The sequence below is a fragment of the Podarcis tiliguerta genome, assembly GCF_965153285.1.
Source record: "Podarcis tiliguerta genome assembly, chromosome: 6".
NCBI lineage: Eukaryota > Metazoa > Chordata > Lepidosauria > Squamata > Lacertidae > Podarcis > Podarcis tiliguerta.
In genome coordinates this window covers 50155197-50174880 of record NC_139539.1, presented here as the reverse complement: position 1 = coordinate 50174880, position 19684 = coordinate 50155197, and the positions used below count along the sequence as shown (strand labels likewise).

General features: G+C 40.1%; 1 protein-coding gene across 3 annotated transcripts; it reads left to right on the top strand.

The window, feature by feature from the left end:
- Nucleotides 1–20: 20 nt before the first annotated feature.
- AKR1A1 (aldo-keto reductase family 1 member A1) lies at nt 21–17985 on the top strand. Of its 3 annotated transcripts, none has more exons than XM_083446118.1 (9): nt 21–117; nt 5179–5273; nt 8238–8357; nt 8742–8893; nt 9611–9806; nt 11538–11737; nt 12600–12672; nt 14949–15035; nt 16469–17985. In XM_083446118.1, exons 1-9 carry the CDS (start codon nt 90–92, stop codon nt 16532–16534), a joined length of 1017 nt encoding a protein of 338 aa, XP_083302244.1. In that variant the 5' UTR covers nt 21–89; the 3' UTR covers nt 16535–17985. The 3 variants fall into 3 exon arrangements, with proteins under 3 accessions (XP_083302244.1, XP_083302245.1, XP_083302246.1); XM_083446119.1 differs by having other exon boundaries at nt 31–157; nt 5178–5273; XM_083446120.1 differs by having other exon boundaries at nt 88–171; nt 5178–5273.
- Nucleotides 17986–19684: the final 1699 nt, after the last annotated feature.

The window sequence follows — 19684 nt, the reverse complement described above, 5'->3', positions numbered from 1 at the left end:
GCTGGAAAATGTTGAAAAGTGAGGAGTATACGGTTACATATCAAACCCGGAAACGGAAACGTTGAAGTTGGAGGCCGGGGGAGTTGTCGATGTACAGTATTTTGAACTGCGGTGAGGGAAGGGAGCGCCCGAGGACGCGGCGCGCTGCAAACTGGCTGTGAGTTTCCCGTGGTTAGCTAATCTCTTGCTTTGCCTGACTTGATTGGCGTCAGTCAGATTCGTGTATAATCAGGAGGTGGGGTAGAAAATAGGGGAATCGCTCCTGTCCCGGAGGCTCTGCTTTTTTATTTCGATTCCCCTCCCCTTTTGGTGGGCTTGGAGATGGAAAAATTGTTAAAAGAAGGAGGGGGGGGGGAAACAACAACAACGTGTACCTCTAACGTGCATTAAATGCAACGTGGTATTATGCGTGGCGAGTGAAACTACTACACGTGTTTGCATTTAAGTGAGTTCCACACGGTCTTCTTTCCAACTAAGTGTTCATAGGAGTTACGTATACAGCATTTGTTTGGAAATAAGTCCCATTGAAAGCTGTGGGTTTTTGTCCCGTCCCCCCCCCCCCCCCCGTGAAGGTGTAGAAATATCTGGCTGCATTAAGAACTATGGCAGGCGATGCATGTATTCACACCAGTACAACCGTATCTGTAGTGTACTTTGCAGCGACTGCGTATCAAAATCCAGTTGCTTCCACACTTAACAGATATTTAATTATGGGTGCTGTTACCACTCTTCCTGGAGATTACTACCACTGAGCACGCACCACCCCGGAGTAGCTTAGTTTACCCCTTGGCAGTCCTGTTTAGAAATCCTTGGTAATGTCTGCCAATAATGTATGCATGGGTAAACCATATATTTTTTTGGAGAAACAGAAAAGGTTAAACTACTAATGTTTGTGGGTTGAGTGCAATGCCTTTTTAATTTTGAAATGGAGGTACAGAAACATAGTTGGGGGATTCACTACCAAAATGCAGGGAGCCTATATTTTGTATCACATGCCTCTGGGCAAAACTCTGCTCTCTTGCCAGCACCCACCCACTCCCCATGCATTTCTGTTGCGAGTGGTTGCAATAAACCTTGAGACAAATGACAAGCATCCAATAGCTAGGAGTGTGGTGTAACAATTGGCACTATGGCAAGTTGAGGTGCTAAGGGATTCCCTGAAGATTTGCTTGAGCAAGTTCTCTTAATTATTTTGCTGTCTCAATTATTCAGACTCCCTCAATTTGTACTTGGTTCAATTATATCTAAACTGAAAAAACTAAATTGCTCTGGTTGATCATATTCACAATTTAACCTGATTCAGAAACCATTTAACAGAGTGTTTAAAGAAAAAGTTTTGTAGGTTTTATCCTAATCATAAATTTGTCTAGAAGAAAGCTAACTAAAACCAGAGGGCATTTTTTTCTGGGATTAGTGTGCAAACTAATTAGACTTGTAGTTTCCTCCTGCGTATGTAATGTTCAGTAAAAATTGGGTGTGCATAGGATTGTTGCTCAGTGCACAAATATGCTGATAGTTGAGTTTTGGGGTGGGGAGGCAACAGCACCCCCAGGACCCCTATTCCCCTCACTTGCAGGAGAGAGCTGTGTGTTCTCACGGAATGTCTTTTCTCTCACCCCAAACTAGACTGCAGCTACTGTCACATCAATAATGTTGTGTGAATCAACTATTACTTGTAATACTATCAGCTGGTAATTTTGTTTTGGACAGCTTCTGTACTGTTCCTGCCCCTGCCGCCCAAAGTCCTGTGTGGCCTTTGCCCAAGTCTGTTCAGCAGTGATTTAAAGTCAACGCTTCTAAATCCACTATTATATCTGCTGGACTGTACTTGCTTTCTAAAGCAAGCAGTTTGAACCAGTGTGGCCTCATGGCTGCTGGTGGGTTAAACTAGCTCCTAGGAACCCTGAACTTAGTTCCTAACTTAGATTGGACTAACTTTATGGTGTTGGATAAGTCACTAAACAACAAAAAAAGACTATCAGCTCTGTTTCTATTTTACAGATACAGTGGTACCTCAGGTTACATACGCTTCAGGTTACAGACTCCGCTAACCCAGAAATAGTGCTTCAGAGGTTAAGAACTTTGCTTCAGGATGAGAACAGAAATCGTGCTCCGGCGGCCCGGCGGCAGCAGGAGGCCCCATTAGCTAAAGTGGTACTTCAGGTTAAGAACAGTTTCAGGTTAAGTATGGACCTCCGGAACGAATTAAGTACTTAACCTGAGGTACCACTGTATAGAGTAACCCTGAACCATCTTGGTAATATGATAGACTTTGTAAACCATGCACTTTAAAGGATAATAATTTTAGGAGAGATGTCTAGACCAAAGCATAAATGAAAGAATTCATATAACTTGTCTTCAAAACAGAATCAATTATAGCCTTTGCTGTTTTAATTCTGCAATCTATGCACTATAGCTGCAGTTGGAACTGGGTTTATTTGCCTCTGTGTCAGGTGAAATAGGATGAAACTGCTGGCATCTACTGATCAAGTTACTGATTATATATTATAACTTGCCCCAGGTTAAAGTTTAGATTGATGTGTATCTTATCTAAAGTGCAGAGCTGGAATGAATAGTATACATACAGCGCATATATAACTTTATGCTCAAGGCAGCTTACAACATGAAAAAAATACAGAACTGCAAAATAACACAAGTAGTAATAAACAATAAATAAAACATTCAAAAAATATACAACCATATGGAATAATTTCCACATAAATCACAAGAACTAAAAAACACAAAAGAACTGGCAACAACAGCAACAAGACCCCCCTCCAAAAAAAACCCTTAAACAGTACCCCGGCCCAAGAGTCTGCTCATCAGCCTCTGCTAGTATACTGAACTGCACAATTCAAATCATATAGGTGCTAATTATGGTTTGTCAAATGAGATTCTTGGGCATTTTTAAAATAACATGTACTTTTCTTTGCTGGTTGTCCTCTTAAAGGCTTCCATGTCATATTTTCACAGGACAATGAATCAGTGTAACCAAGTGGTTAATATGCTAGCTTTGTACATGAGTTTGAATCCTAGCATGCTGGTTTCAAGGACCTCCCCAGGGATAATGATGAGGCTGAGGCTGCAAGTCATAATCACTTGGGAGTAAATGCCATTGAATTCAATTGGACTTTACTTCTGAGTAATCATGTATAGGGTTGCACTGCAAACCTGTGCATGATTCCTTGGGAGAAAAGCCTATTAAACTGAATGGGACTTGCTTATGATTATGTATAGATTGTCCTCCACACCTATATATATATATATATTTGTCCCTTCCAACTCTATGATTCTGTTCTATGATTTTAAAGACAGGGAAGCTATGAATATACATGTGTTGTGAATATATAGTGTGGTTTAAAGAGGGAGACTAGTTCTGCACACCAAGCCATTGTAGGCCCGTAGGCCCTGTAACTTAAGCTCGTTTTCCTCATTGGCAGTAACCAATAGGCATTTATGATTATTTTATTAGAAATTTAATAGTAAAAGTAGGAATATAATTTTCATCCTGCCTTAATTGTCTAAAGGAGCTGGTGCTTAAATGGAGGAAGCAGTTTCATGGGACACTGCTATACAGCTGATCTCAGCAAAAGCTGAGGAAGTTGACGGAGACTGGAATCTCTTGAAACATAATTTCCTTTTACAGTTCAGCCAGCAAACCAGCTTTTAGATCTCATTGTAGGATGTTCCTCTTTCATAAACAAAATACTTTTCAATCAGCACAAACACGTACAGTAAGTCAAGGGACGCGGGTGGCGCTGTGGTCTAAACCACTGAGCCTCTTGGGCTCGCTGATCGGAAGGTTGGTGGTTCGAATTCATGTGACGGGGTGAGCTCCCGATGCTCTGTCCCAGCTTCTGCCAACCTAACAGTTCGAAAGCACACCAGTGCAAATAGATAAACAGGCAAATAGATAAATACCTTCCCCTGCAGCGGGAAGGTAAATGGTGTTTCCGTGCGCTCTGGCTTCCGTTACGGTGTCCTATTGCGCCAAAGCGGTTTAGTAATGCTGGTCACAAGACCCGGAAAACTGTCTGTGGACAAATGCCAGCTCCATTGGCCTGAAAAGTGAGCTGAGTGTCACACCCCATAGTTGCCTTTGACTGGACTTAACCATTCAGGGGTCCTTTAGCTTTACCTTACCTTTACCTTAAACTAATCCAACAAAGAGTTGAGCAGAATGCCTTTTAATTACTTTCAGTTCCATGCACGTGCACTTGGGAGTAAGACTGCAGCTGAATTCAGTGAAACCTGCATCTGAATAAAAATCCATTGAATCTGCAACTTTCAGGCAATAGGTGTGAAGGAAACAGGGAAGGATTTAGTTAATGGTGGTATATTGTGTAAGTTTTGGACAGTGAACAGAAAGTTGAGAATGAAAACCTGATATTGCTCTGTAGATCTGCTTGTTATGAAACAGGCTCTGACCGTGGCTTTGGGACAGACCAAGAGACCTTGCCTTTATATGCTTCTCTAAGTTTGTCAGAAGATAAACTGATATCTTGTTCTGATAACAAGCAAGCATCAGGCTACAGGTACAGACCTGCCAGCCAGCTTATGCACAGATTTATTCATTGAAGTGCGCAGACTTACGCTATCTTCAGGTTACATCCCAAGGTACATGATAGGGGAAGGAGAGGGTATGAGCTTGGGGAATACTATGCCTAAATCCTTGTGGTCAGTCCTTTCTAAACTCAGACTTGCAGCACCCATGCTTCACTTTTTGGAATAAAGCAAGCTCTTCTAATTTATAAAGAATAACTTGAGCTGCACCTCTTATTTAAGGAAAGTCTGTCTTTACAGTACTATCAGCAAAGGCACAACTCTCCCATCCTGCAGGTTACGTCTACAGTGATTCCTCTTAATATGCTGTTGGTTTAATAAAGGTATTGTCCAAATATGGATTTTTATTTTGTGTGTGTGTGTGTGTAGATGTTTTTAAATTGTTGTAAGTCACTGTGAACATGGAGTCTGCCATGGAAGGGCAGGATTTAAATTTTCTACATGGATAAAATGTAATATAATTCATCCTATTATATATTTACACTTTGCATTCCACTCTCTCAGTTTCAGCTTAAATAAGAATAATGTCAAGTCTACTACACATTCTGTTCTGTGTAGTGAAACAAATTGGTATAGCGCCCTAGTTAATATTTTTATTATTGCATTTATTTTAGGTAAAGATGTCTTCTGAGGCCAACTATGTTTTGCTTCATACTGGGCAAAAGCTGCCTCTTGTTGGATTGGGTACTTGGAAGAGTGACGCTGGACAGGTAAGCCGTGAATTTAGAGTTTGAGAGAGGGGAATTCTAGAACTCTATGCTAAAACCATTGATTCTTTTTCTTTTTCTTTTAATCTGTGGCTGCATAGAAAGGCGAGGTTGCATGACCAGAAGCTACTGTATGTACTCTGTGCAGATAGAACATTTTTCGATTTCTTAATTGTGATTAAATGACTGGGAGCTTTCCTCAGACATATGCATGTTGTGTTAGGAGCAAGGTGTAATAGAGAAGAGCACAATTACTTTTCTGGCATTTAAGCATGATACTGAATAAATGTGTTCATCCGAGAGCAGCAGTCATGAAGAATAGAGATTGTGCATGGATAGCATTAACCTACTTGTTGCACCTCCCCCTTCTCTCTTCATTTGCCTTCCTCTTTTTGATATGAAAGTACAAATGGATATTGAACTGAAATGGCTATCCTGAATGTAGATATAGCAATGCATGTTCTGATTTAGCTGGACAGGGGCAGAGATGTTGGATGGGTTTGGCGTAGTGGCCACTTGAGTCTGAGTCCATGTGCAATAGTGGCATGACTTAGTGATTCACTTTCATCTAGCAGTGAGAGATGTGCTGCTGAGGTTCACCACAGAAAAGTCCAGAAGTCAAATTCTACCTCAGCCACAGATCTGCAGAGCGTTTCTGGAAATTGTAGCTCTGTGGGAGGTAAATTACAGTTCCCAGAATTCTCTGGAGGAAGCCATGTGGTATGAATGTGACCTTAATTCACATCTTTGCTTGTCCATTTGAACATAGGTTGGAACTGTCTCTGCCTCTGAATTCTCTTGCACCATCTTTTATTCATTATACTGATTGATTTTGCACATTCCAAAAGCAAGATAAAGAAGGAGGAAGAACACCCACTTTGCATAAATTTTATAGGTCATATTAAACAGCCAGTCTCCACTTCACTGAAGTGCCATTTGCTGGCTCTGCTTTTTCAGTGCAGTTATAGATTCTTACAACTTAGTGGGATCCAATATTCCTTTGAAGGGAGGCCAGTCATGTTACTAGTTGCAATTAATTTAATTAGTCTCTTTTTCAGTCTGTTTGTCTCATTCTCTGTCTGACCCCGCCTTGGTGGGAGGACACTTTTCTTCCCTCAACTTGGAAGAAAAATAGTTAGGAGAAGTGGGAAATAAGGATTTATCAGGAACCAACAAGCAGGGAGTACATATTCTTTATTTGCCTTCCTGTAACTAATAGAGTAGCTTCAACATGGATTCTGAGGAGAGACTAATTTCCAGTCACAAGGCATGAAGCTTTGCATTCACTTTCTCTGCACAAAAAAAGGGAGCCAGCTGAAGGAAACATAGTCAGAATGAGATTAAACATTCTTTGGTATTTTAAATGTGTTTGTGGGAAGGGAGGGGGCTACTGGTTTGTTCTCTGTATTTTGTGTTCTCATTTTGTACATTTTTGTTGTGAACCACACTGTGATCTTCAGATGATGGGCAGTATACAAATTTAATTAATAATGATAATTATAATAATATCTTCAGGCACTGATAATGGAGGTGACATTTTTGCATAATGTGTTTTTAAATGTTTAAAATCTAAATAATGATTTATTGATAATTGCTGGCAGCCAAAACTGGTTCTCCTGCTCTTAATCACATTGCAACTGCAATGCTTATTAGGTGGAGACAGAATAACCAATTTAAATAACATGTTTTAAAGCTTTATTTGTCTTTATTTTACTTTATAAAATGAAATGTATATACAACTTGATTGTTAAACAAAATGAAAACCTCAAAGCAGTTTACAAAGTTTTAAAGGCATCTGCAAGTTTCATCTTCGGTAGAATTGCTCTCATTTGGTAGTGTACCACATTTAATTTTTCTATAGTGATGACAACGCCTTGTGTAACCTGAAGTGTGTTGCAAGAATTTAATAAGCTGAACTTCCATTCACAGTGTATTTATAGCAATGTCTCCACTTTCTGAATAGCCTTGGCATGATTCATTTTATGGTCACCATTACTAGAGGAAAGAAAAATCTTGCAGCTGGTGTTAAAGTGAGGGAAACAGAATTATTTTATCATTGTGACTAAGGGAAACTGATTTCTAATTAATGTGGCTTTTTAGAACATCAGAGCATTTGCGACACACTTTATCCATTGCCCAGGCTTCCAATAAGCAAAAGGAAATTAAATCTAAGAGGCATCAGAGGCTCTGATCTTTTTCTTTTTTAAAAAACCCTAACAAAAACCTAAAACCAAAGGCTCTTATCATCCTTTTGTGAATATTGTTTCATCTCCTTTCAAACAAAAAATGCAGGAGCTTTTATCAGATGAAACATCATCTAGGTATATTATTTATTCTATTATTGCCACGGAAACCTTTGCTAAATGTTGTTTGTTCTTCTCATTGGAGAACTGGATAAAAACATTGCTTAAAAAAATAAAATAGGCATAGTTCCGGTGGGTGGAGGACAGGGAGAGAATGAGAGAAAATGTATTGACCTTGCTGAGAATCACTTACATACACATTATCTCTTTGTGGATGTGCAACCAGACAATGCGACTTGTGGTAGTATGTGTATGGTGTTCACTGTTAAATGATGTCAGTGCTCAAGGTGGCATACATGATTCTTCCTTCCTCATTTATTCCCCACAACACAGTGAGGTAGGTTAGGCAAAGAGGTAGTGACTGGCTCAGGGTCACCCAGTAAAGCTTCATGGCCAAGTGAAGACTTGAACCTTGGTCTCCCAGGTTCTAGTCTGACATTCTAACCACCCCTACACTACATTGCTATTTGGCATAAATCACCTTAAAGTGTAAAGGGAAAGGATAAAAAAGTGCAAATCTCTCATTTTATAAAATTATGAAACTTTCTCCAAGATGTATAGGCCTTTTGTCATAAGTTCTTGTAGATTTGGAATGGCACCATCGGCTAAAATGAAGCAGATGTCTCCACATTCTGATTCAACAATCTCCCTATTTTTCTTACAGGTAAAGGAGGCAGTAAAATATGCCCTTAGTGCTGGCTATCACCACATTGACTGTGCTCCGGCTTACAGCAATGAAGGAGAGATAGGTGATGCTTTCCAAGAGATGGTTGGAAATGACAAGGTAAAAAAACGAGCGAGAATATTGCTGCTGCAAAAAGGCTGGGTGGGTGGAAGTTTCATGTTTATTTCAGATTGGCTCTGCTTACAAAATGTAATTACATCTCCGTATACACCTACCAAGATGGCAATCAGCTATTGTTCCTGTTGCCTGCTGTGTGTTAGTGGGCTCTGTTGCTTTGACATTCTGCCTATCCCTTTGCTAAATGTCCTTTTGCTGCAAAAAAAATTCACAGGGCACATTAAAAATATGTCTGTGTTGTTCTGTTGACTCTCGAAATGAAGCTTCCTTAGCATAATAGCACAGAAGGCACACACAAAAATCTAATCAAGGGATGAGAAACTTCTTGAGCACTGAAAAGATTCCCTTCCCCATTCTTTCTAAAAGGCCATTAAGAGGGAAGAGCTGTTTGTGACTTCCAAGTTATGGAACACCAAGCACCACCCAGAAGATGTGGAGCCAGCTCTAAAGAAGACCCTGGAAGATCTAAAACTGGAGTACCTGGACCTCTACCTCATGCACTGGCCACACGCCTTCGAGTGAGTGCCCGTAGGAAGGAAATGTGGAACATGAAACCACAGCAGCACTTAGAGGGTATGGGAGGGTCAGATACCTTTCACCATCTGCACAGATAGGAATTTGTTGTCACAGAATGATGAGCCAGCCCTGTTGCCCCTTCTGTTCCTCAGGTTTACAGCAAACACAGTTCGTTTTGTTTGCCTTCACTGTTGAGGGTTTGAGATTCTTCTTTCTTTTGCAAAAGGGAAAAAAGGGAGGAAACAAAAGCCTAATGAATGAAAACGAATTCTTAAGAGGCCTATTGAAAAGAAACCTGTGGTCCTTCAGTTGTTGCTAGATGCTAACTCCCATCAACCCCAACCAACTAGTGAGGGATTGTGAGACTTGTAGTCCAACCACAACTGGAGGACCAAAGGTTCCCCACCCTGTTCTGTGCCAGCTTCTAGATTCTGTGCTGTTATAACCAAAGCTGTGGATTTATAGGAGTTACTTTTCCAAGGCCTAAGATGGTCAGTCATAACTCAATTTATACGGCCATAAATTTATATGGGTTGGTTTGTAGTTAACAATTAATATCATATCAACTACTTGACCACATTGTAAGTGGGAAAGGAGAAGAGCTGGATCTGGATCTGGGTCATATGACATGGATTTTAGCAGTGCTTCTACTGAGTTGAACTTAAATAGACTTAAGATTGTGCTAGTTATCTGTTTGCTTTGCACATTTTTTATAATAGGCGGGGGGACAACCTCTTCCCCAAGAATCCTGATGGCACAATGCGCTATGACTACATTGACTACAAAGAAACTTGGAAGGCGATGGAGAAGCTAGTGAAAAAGGGTCTGGTGAAAGCCATTGGGTTATCAAACTTCAATAGCCGTCAGATTGATGATATCCTTGGCATAGCTTCTGTAAAGCCAGCTGTGCTACAGGTAAGGCAGATGCAGAAAAAGAGGGAGCAGGTTACTTTCTGAGATGGTTTTCTTGGCAGGGGAGAGAAGGTGGGCCATAAGGATGGATGCTTCTGTTTCTGTTGGGTGTGGGGTGGCTGTGCTGTGGAACTGCCTCTGCAGAATGGAACGTCCTGTACAAAAAAACCCGCTTGACTCTTCTAAGAAAGGTTCAAGCAGTTGGGACTTGCAGTTTTTACTTAAAGCGACTGTTTACTCTTAAGGGTTGGTTTCCTTTTAATATGAGAAATGCGATCAAAATAGCCCAGCTTTCCCACTCTTACGTTATCAAGATTTCTCTTTCCTTTGGTGGTTTTGTTTTTAGCTTTGCCCATGCTGTTTGAGGCTGTTATTTTGAAGAAGCAGTACTAGAGTAGGGGGTTTGACTCTTTCTCCTCACTCCATTTCCCTAATTTAAATTGGGCCCCCAACATATTGTTTGCTCCTTGGCATAAAGTGAGGAGTGGAGGGATAAGTGATGCATTTATAGTGAATCTCTTGACAAAAAGATGTGATCATTTGAGTGAATGGGCACTTCAGACTCACTTGAGCCATTAATAATCTTTAAACTTAATTTTCATAGCATACTATTGGTTCTGGTACCCAGTCTGAGAATTAACTGTGATAGATCGTGGTGAAGTGCTATCAACGATTAGCTAAAACATGTGATCAATAACCAGAATTCTTATGGCAAAGGAAAGGGTGGTGTAGTGCTGCAGACTCTTGAGTGGCTTGCATGATCCTCTGCAACAGAGACATTTGTTTAAAAAAACCCTCTCTTAATATTGTTCTCCTTTCAACATTGATTTCAGCATGACACAACCGGTCTCACAGCATTCTTTACAGTATTTGCAAACGAGAGTCTGGTAATAGAAGGCATTTTGTAAAGCGATAGGGATCCTTAAGATCAGGTGTCTTGAGAAAGGAAGGGAAGCCAAAACTTGATTGTTTCAGAAAATATATACTTTTTTATACAAAAATTCTATAACGGCATAAATGGTTTTACAAAGCTGTTATGCCTGGAGAGTGTGTTATCTGTATGTTGTCTTAATATAAGCAGGACTGCTGCAGAATAAACAGATTGCAGATTGTAGCTAGTATGTGTAGTAAAGGAAATGTTATCAGCTCCTGCAGGGTGGAGATAAAGAAATGGTCAGTGAATTGGGTTATTCAACTCCCAGTTAATCCAGCCCCAACTGTGATCAATCTTGCACTTCTGCTTGAGAATCTTTATGCCGGGCCCAGATGGTCTTCCAGCTAATTACTATAAAAAGTTAGAACAAGCATTATTTCTTCCCATGAAAGACCTAATGAATAATATTCTGGCAAATGGAAAGCTTATGGCAAAGAGAAATTTCCAAATTCCTGTGGGAAGGGAAGAAACCTAGAAGTGTTTTGTTGTTTGCCGGGAAAATTGTGTGTCTATGGTTATTTTTGTAATTTGTGTGTAATTTGGTATTTGTGTTTTTTTTGTGTGTGTTTTTTCTTGTTGTATAAATATTTTTTTTGTTTTGTTTTGTTAAAAAAGAGAATGTTTATGCCACAAGTGGGAGGGTTTCCTCTAAGAGCAGAAATTATGTGGCTTGTGAATGCCATACTGCCGCTTCTGCCCATATATGAATTGACCTGCATCTGCCTTTCCTGCTTCTGCAGTGCGGGTGGGTGTGTCTTCTTAGCAGTCTTCTCATTACTATATACTGCTTTTTAAAATAGGTGGAATGTCACCCTTACCTTGCCCAGAATGAACTGATAGCTCACTGCCATCAGAAAGGGCTGGTGGTAACTGCTTACAGCCCTCTTGGTTCCCCTGACCGGATGTGGAAGCACCCAGATGAACCTGTGTTGCTGGAAGAAGCTGGGATAAAAAAGCTAGCTGAAAAATACAGCAAATCTCCTGCTCAGATTCTTCTCAGGTAATAGCAGGCTAGAATTTGGTAGAGGACATGGTGAGGACTTACTGGAACAAATGGATCTTTTTGGTTTCTGTGTGAATTCACTATGAACTTTGTTTTAGCCCAAGGGGTGGGAAACCTCTGCTGTCGCCACCCACCCGCCCTGGGCAACTGTTGCAAGGCTACAACTCCTGTCTAACCAGCCAGCAAATTGAGCAGGTGGTCCAGAATGATGAGAGTTGTAGTCAAGCAACATCTGGAGAGTCCACATGTTCCTCATCCTTGTTTTAGCCAAAATGGTCTGTTTAGCTGACTTTGGCTTCTAAATGGCAATAAAGCATTTTCAGCCGCCTCTCCCGTTTCTTATTTTGGCCTCTCAAAAGGCTGAAAGCTTATGGTGAGCGGTAGGCTCTAAGTGGGCTCAATACTTTGCAAGATAGAGTCAGCTCCTTTTAAGAGAAGAGATACTGGAGGAAACAAAAGCTCCCCAAGTGAGAAAGGAGAACGTAATATCCAAGAATATGCTGGGATTTCTTGGCTATATTGCAAGCATTATCAAGGCCCAAGTGGGCTCAACTTTTCAAAAATAACCATTCATTTTGAGAATCCATTCTGATGTTTCTCTGAAAGGAGCTGTTTTGGAGCTCTGTCTTGCTCCCCAACAACTGAGCTTTCCCAGAGCTTGGAGCTCTGTCTTCTTAAGATTATGCTGTGTCACACACTGAGCCCCAAAGATGTCTTAGAAGGCATGAGAGGCCTGTAGAAACAAAGAGGATGGTAGCAGTGGCTGTGGCACGTACTATTTTGCTACCTGGATCGACTGTTTTGGATTTTATTTAGACATTGTGGAGGAATCACAGCTTCTCCTTTAACTCTGTGATAGATGGCAAGTACAGCGCAAAGTGGTCGTCATTCCCAAGAGTGTTACTCCTGCTCGCATACTCCAGAATCTCCAGGTGAGTGAGGCCTCCTGCCAGGCCTTTCAGAAACAACACTGCCTTGGCTTGCAGTACTAAGGCTTCTGTTCTCCCTTTCTGTTTCCTTACTGACATTGTCTAAATCAGGTGTGGTCCTACCATGTAGTAGTTTTATATAGCCACTGCATGCATATTTACCAGTTCCAGTTCCAGTTCCTTCTCTGCAGCAGCCACGCCATGCAGTGGTTGATCAACTCTTTTTCTACTATATGTATCAGCAGAGGCTTATCTGGGTATCTGATTGTTAGAGACTGGAACATACTAGTTTAGCACATCCAGTCTTTGTACTCTACATGTTCAGTCTGCTGAAGCTGACCCTCAATTGTGTGCATTCATTGCCATCTGTTTCCAGTGCCTCAAAGGAATTTTCCTTTCCAGCTTTGATTTGGGTAGCTGTATTCTCTTAAAGCCTCACTTCAAACAATTTTAATTGTGCATGTTCCTTTTGGATTTAAATGAGTTCACCATAATCTTTGATCTTTTTCTCCAGGGCTTTTCTCTATAGTCCAGGCAAAAATAAATCTCTGCCCTCCCCATTTTGAGAGCATTGCTGAAAAATTACTCCATAATTTTATCACTAAGCCAATAGGCTTTTCAAGTGCTATTAAAATGAAGTTCAGAATCATGTTGGCAATATTATAGTGTTTTCGGGGAGATCCTCCCAAATTCTTTGGATTGTGTGTGTTGGAGTGGAGTGACTAGGAAGTTCCACTCTCTAGGATGACATGAGGCAGGATTAAGATTATCTTCATTTCAAGGAAGACGGCAGGTTTTGCTTTTGCTTGAGATTATAAAAACCAAAACAAAACACAAACATTGCATGACAACTACCAAACAGTGACAGCAACTCCATCTCCTGCATAGCAAAGTTAGGCAGGGCAGGTGAAGAGATGAGCTGGACAGGAACTCTCTCAGAAGCAGATCATTTAACTTTCATTCCAACTTCACTACTGAATGAAAGGGCTTTGTGTTGGGCAACACTGGTTTTGCTGAAGAAGCCTATGAGAGTTCTTACTGCTGCACCCCCCTTCACCACTAACCAGTCACCATTGCCTTCAGCTGGTGTTTAACTAGATTTGAGAAGCCTACGAATGAGAACTCCCTGATGGAAGTCAGAACTTTTTTTTCATTGGTCATCTTTGTGTCTGAAGATTTGTGGAGGGTAGCCAAGCCTCATATCACTAAATAAGTCTTCTCTAGGGAATTTGATGCTTATGTCTAGCAACAAATTCAGGCTTCTGTTATTGAGGGAGAAACTGCCCTCTACCTCGAGGAAAGCAATAATAGCCTTTTATTATATGCTCAAGGGTTGTAGGGCAGGCTATTTGAAATTATTTAGCTTGTGAGCAGAGAGGGTTTCCCTAGTGTCTGTTTCCCATTGCAAGCTGCTGTGCACAAATGGTTCTCTGTCTCATTTCCAAAGGCTGGGTCTGTTTTATAAATTCCATGCAAGGAAGCCCTTGATTTTGGAGGAAGTCATCCATCTTAATTCTGCCTCCTGTCAGCCCAGAGGGAGTTACTTCCACCTAATCTCTGCTATTCAGCTCCTTAAGGAGATTTGCTGATAACTGAGGAGCAAAATTTGTTTCTTTTCCACTTAGTCTTTAGTAGGGGAGATGCAGAAAAGAAGCATACTTCATATACACCGGACATGCAGAGTAGCTGAAAACATCTTATAGTGGATTAAAGCTGTTTTTTAAAAAAATAAGATAGCAGTAAGTAAAGAAAATGCTTATATGGCCCATCTTTTGCACAATGTAAGATTAATGCTAACCTGCTCAATATAAGGAATGCACTGTGACTAGAAAGGCAAGGTAGAGAGGGTTGTGGATTAGTGTGAGTGAAAATCATATCTTAAATAATTCAGTTTGAATTAGCCTGATCCTCTATTCCCTTTTCCCTTTCCTCTTCTATGAAGAAACCCTTTATGAGACCCCACATTTAAATTCTTCCCTGGTCTCCTTGCTGGGCCTAGTAGGACCAACTTGGCCAGTTAGCCCTGGTGATCATTTGATGTCTACTGACTGTTTTTTTGTTTTTTCCCCCCCCAAAATGACCCCTGAATTCTTGAATTTTATTGATATTGATGCTGCATTTTATGTTGTATTTTATGCTGTTTTATGCTCTTCTAAAGTTGCATTTTAATCAATGTTTTATATTTGCTGTTAGCCTCCCTGAGCCCAGTTTTTAAACCGGGAAAGGCAGGGTATAAATAAAACATTATTATTATTTAAAGTATCTGCTTCTGGTTTTAGGTGTTTGACTTCAACCTGACAGCGGAAGAGATGAGCTTTATTGGGAGCCTGAATAAGAACTGGCGATATATTGTTCCAATGGTTACGGTAATGTTGCCTCTTGCTCTCTAAGGCATTTTCACCATAATTGAGGCTTTGTATCATTCGCCTCCCACGAGGGTGTTTAACACTCTAACCCTTCTTATTCATTTATCTCTTAGTAACTGGCATTCAAACAAAACAGCTGAAGTAGAACTTGGGGTAACCCATTGTGTAGATGACAAGCTATTTACTTAACATGATTACTTCTTGTGAATGCTATTGGCTAGCAAGCAGTGCATCATTTGATTTAATTTTTAAAACAGGTATCAAATGTGTTGGTGTTTTTAGCTGTAAATTAGGCTTAAAATAATAAAATGAGAATTCCCTGGATGGCCTAGATTCAGGTTTGGGGCAAGTACTCTTTGGTGAAAGAGCCCCAGAAAAGATTTAAAATCACAAAAAGAGCAGTAAAGTAAAGTGCCGGAATATAGGCTGTTAGATCTTTAAAATATCCTCTTCTAAGTTTATTTCAGAGCTCCTACTTCCTCTTTGTGAAAGAGACCACGTTTAGCAAACTGAAAATGGTTTGCTTCCAAATTCTTCAAAGATCAGATTTATGTGCTTTTCCAAACAGCAGCAAGAAAAGTATCTCAGGTTGTCTGATGAGAGGGCTGGCCCTGGTAGCGGAGGATATGTGATAAAGATACAGAGGATTTTCCTTCTGTGTAAAAATAGATCAGATATTTTTCCTTGCTAAGAGAGATGCATGAAGAGATGCATGAAGAGAATAAATTACTAATTTGTCCTTGAAAAGTTCTGTAGGTTTCATTTTGCTCCCTGCCCCCCCTTCTAATGCAATATTTAATGAACAAGCAATTTTTAAATTTGCATTTGTGATGGTACAAGCTGTATTGCCTGTGTTGCATGCCCCCTAGTGGCTCCTGAGATGAGGAAGAAAACTATTCTCTATCAACAGAACCTTATTCTACATTATCCAAGGGTTTCTATAAAAGCATCATGTTGCCCTCTTGTCACCCTTATTGGTTTTCCTTTTCTCTGCGCTCTGTGTGTGTGTATCCTTCAAAACATGTTCCATTTCCCCCAGTGTAATCGTATTCACACCTATAAACCATCTCATTTTACCATATGCAAAATATGTTCAAAACTTTCTGTCATCTTCAATGGAGACTTGTCCGCATGCTCCCATGTTGCCAGTGTGTTTTATAAAAGGGCCTCAAATTGGGATCAATGCTGTTTCATTAGATTCATGGCTCGTACTCAGCTCAGTAGGATTAATTCTAATTTTGCCTTGCTAGTATATCCAACATTCTATTACTTTAAGTTGCAATTGCTATAGAAGATAGCTGCTCCTTTGGTCAGCTTCTATTAGCTGTGACAGTTTCCCCACTGGTTATGCACATGCACCTGAAAGGTAGCATTCATTTTCTAGAATAACTAACAATTGTACTTCCTTTTCACTTTATCTTTATCTTCTACAGGTCGAGGGCAAACTTGTTGCAAGGGACGCTGGACACCCCCTCTATCCTTTCAATGATCCCTATTAACTCCAGTAGTTTAGAAGACAGAAGATAGAATTTCACTCAAGACTGCCATGGGTTATTAGACTTAAAAAGACGGTTTCTGGGATTTTTGTGTATGTGGCCTTTATTTGTTTCTACATGTTTATAAAGAAATGAATGACAGGAATAGAAATAAATTGCAATGTGTAAGCATTAAAAATAAATTCACAAGTTTGTAAGTCCCACCTTGGTCCAAAATTATGCTTATGCTACGACAAGCAGTGTTAGCCTGATTTAACACTGAATGTGCTCTAATATCACAAGCCTGCTTACAGTGAACATAATTTGAAACAGAATTTGCTTGATACTGCTACTGCATTTAATGCTAGATGGAAATCACTAACCCCATTGTGTATTAACTGAACCATCTCCTCCAGCCGTGTATGAACTCTCAGGAGGATAGTTTAAAACAACCTTTTCACATTTTTCTGTCAATCTTTTCCAAAATGCCCTCCCTTATTTACATATGTATATATGCATGTACTTTGTAATGGAAGACCTTCTTTAATTAATTTTATTTGATTTTAAATTGTTATCCTTTCCCATAAAGAAGAGAACAAAAAAGAAACCAGAAAGGGAGAGAGAAAGGTAGAGAAAGGGGTACACATAATCTTAATCATCACTAGAATCCTGTAACAGGTCAGACCTCATGGTGACCCATCGTGCAAACAGGTCTATTATGGAGTCCAAATGTCTGAGGACTTGCTAGTCTGTCTCCTATGAAGAGCCACTTCCTCATAAGAGCTACTGTAAACCAATCTTCTGAACATTGTACTATTGATGGGATTGAAAATTATTTTTAGTGTTGAAATACCAGCTGTTTTGCTGCCAAAGTGGTGCTCAGGATTTAGCTATGCAGTCCTTCAGTAAAGTGCCACACCATGGAGAAGTAATTAAGCTAAATGTCTACATCCATGAAATTCTGGGTTTGTTTTTTTCTTTTACAAAAGGGAGCACAGCCACCCACTCCCTTTCATATTATCTAGCTCCCTGTTCCCCTCCTCCCTCAACTTACAAAAATCCAACTCAGTGTTATTCAGGATGTCCTTGTATAGAAAAATTGTATTTTATGTGCGGGGCTGAAACAATCAAATCCTCAGGTATTCCTGGTGACTTTGATACACTAAGAACATTATGTCCAAACATGTGCACAGGTATCTTATACTGGAGTTGAAGGGGTACTAGTGTTTTTAAGGTAACTTTCGGATTGCTGCAGTAGGTTAAAGCGTTTTGAATTAAAAGCAGACATATATTGCATCTTCAGGGATCCAGATCCAAAATACAAGCAACAGTTTTGTTATTAGTATTTTTCTTAGTAAAATTGTCAGCTGTCTGGGTATATTGATATAATGATTCCCTTGGTTGGGGTCTTAAGATACCTTGTCTGAAAACCTATATTGTCTTTTTGGTAAATATATTCAGTTTTGTATATGCTAGCAAGTGTGTATATGTCTGAAATTATTCCCAAGGAAGATTCATCTAGGTTGCAATATGCTGCAGCTAGTGCACTCTTTGATACAGTGAGCAACTGCTGCATGTTTACGTGAGATTAAGAACACAAGAACCCTATTGGATCACATCAAAGGCCCACCTGACCCAGCAGGGGTGGTCCTCTGCAACATTTGACCCCTTTGAGTTTCTGAGCACTGGGCTTTGGGAAGGAGGTGTGAGGGCTCTGGATGTGCACAACTTCAGAAACATGTCTATGCAAGCTGTAAGGGAGAATCAAAAATGGTGTGAGACTGAAGAGATGATGTGCAAAGTTAAACTAGCCAAAAAAAGGAGAAAAGGCTGAGATTACATTTTCCCATGTCACTGGTGCCAACGTGCACCACAACCACTGTCTCCTCCATGGCTAACATCTACAACCTTTGCATTAGGCAGGCAATTTACCTTATCTAATGAATGAAGTTAATTATTCAGTCTATGAAAGTAAAGACCCAGCAGGATGACATTTGGGGAGGTAGAAGCTTTTAGCAGGGAGCTAATAACAAGAGAGGAGCAGCAGCTGTTGATAGCAGAACAGTGATGAGCTTCTTAGCTGCATAATCAATGTCAATGTCTACTCATTTAAAAATCTTCTCCATCACTAGTTGTTTTTAAATGAGACTCAGCTTTAAAAAAAAAATACTCTTAACTGAAAAAGTATATTGAAGTTCATACCATAGATGACAATACAACAGGTAACATAAAGTTTCAGATTGGTGGGTCGTTCACAGAAGCCTTACAGCCAACAGTCAAGCACACACAAGACTTAATTTATGTAAGAAGATGTGGAAACAAACTACAGACCAAACTTTACTTCAACTGTAATCTTTAGAGAACTTTGCATTAATACTGATTAGGTCAGTATCTTTTGACTGGGAATTATTGCTGCCTAAAAGACATTGCTGTTATTACTAGTGCAGTTTCCCTTATTTTTGCTAGGTGACCAGATACAAGATAAGGCTCCTGCACCCTTAATAGTTGTGTAGAAGAATTTTCAGCAGGTGTAAGCTTGTGTCTGCTAAAATTCCACCCTACACAACTATTAAGGGTGCAGAATCCTGTCTTGTTTTTAACCCAGTTATTAGTAATATACGCTTTCAAGAGGTGTTAACTTTTCTCTAACTAGAGACAACTCCTAGTAGTATTGTTAGTAGGATTTTGTTCTATGTTCTATATTGTCGCCATAAGGCGACAATTTCTGCACACTTACAGCAGAGTCCTATGCAGTTAGGTGTGCCTGAGACCTGAGACATGTTTAGGCATGCTTAACTTTGCATAGGGAGATTGTGGACCTTGGAAGAAAGCCTAATGAACACAATAGGCCATTCTTATAAGGCTGGTACTGAACCAGAAAAAATGTTGCAGCATTTGACGTTTTGTCAGTTTCTTGGTCTTAATTAGCTACTGGCATGCACCAGTAAGGTTAATTTCTAATGCTGCAATCCTAAGCATACTTGTTAGAGAGACTACATAGCCTGCACATGTTCAGATACAATCTTTTATCAATAGCAACGTTATTGAGAGCTAGTGATGCAGCAGGTAAGTATTGCTCAGCCAGCTTAGCCAATTGTCAAGGAGGATGGGAATTATAGCCTGGGAACCAAGGCTTGAAAAATAAGAGAACCGCAGATAAATAGGTCCCAAATC

What these genes read in the sequence shown, in the direction of transcription:
- AKR1A1 (XM_083446118.1), top strand. Translation starts at nt 90, where the DNA reads ATGTACAGTATTTTGAACTGCGGTGAGG. An exon ending in TATTTTGAACTGCGGTGAGG is followed by an intron (nt 118 to 5,178) that starts GAAGGGAGCGCC and finishes ATTTATTTTAGG; the next exon opens with TAAAGATGTCTTCTGAGGCC. An exon ending in AGATGGTTGGAAATGACAAG is followed by an intron (nt 8,358 to 8,741) that starts GTAAAAAAACGA and finishes TCTTTCTAAAAG; the next exon opens with GCCATTAAGAGGGAAGAGCT.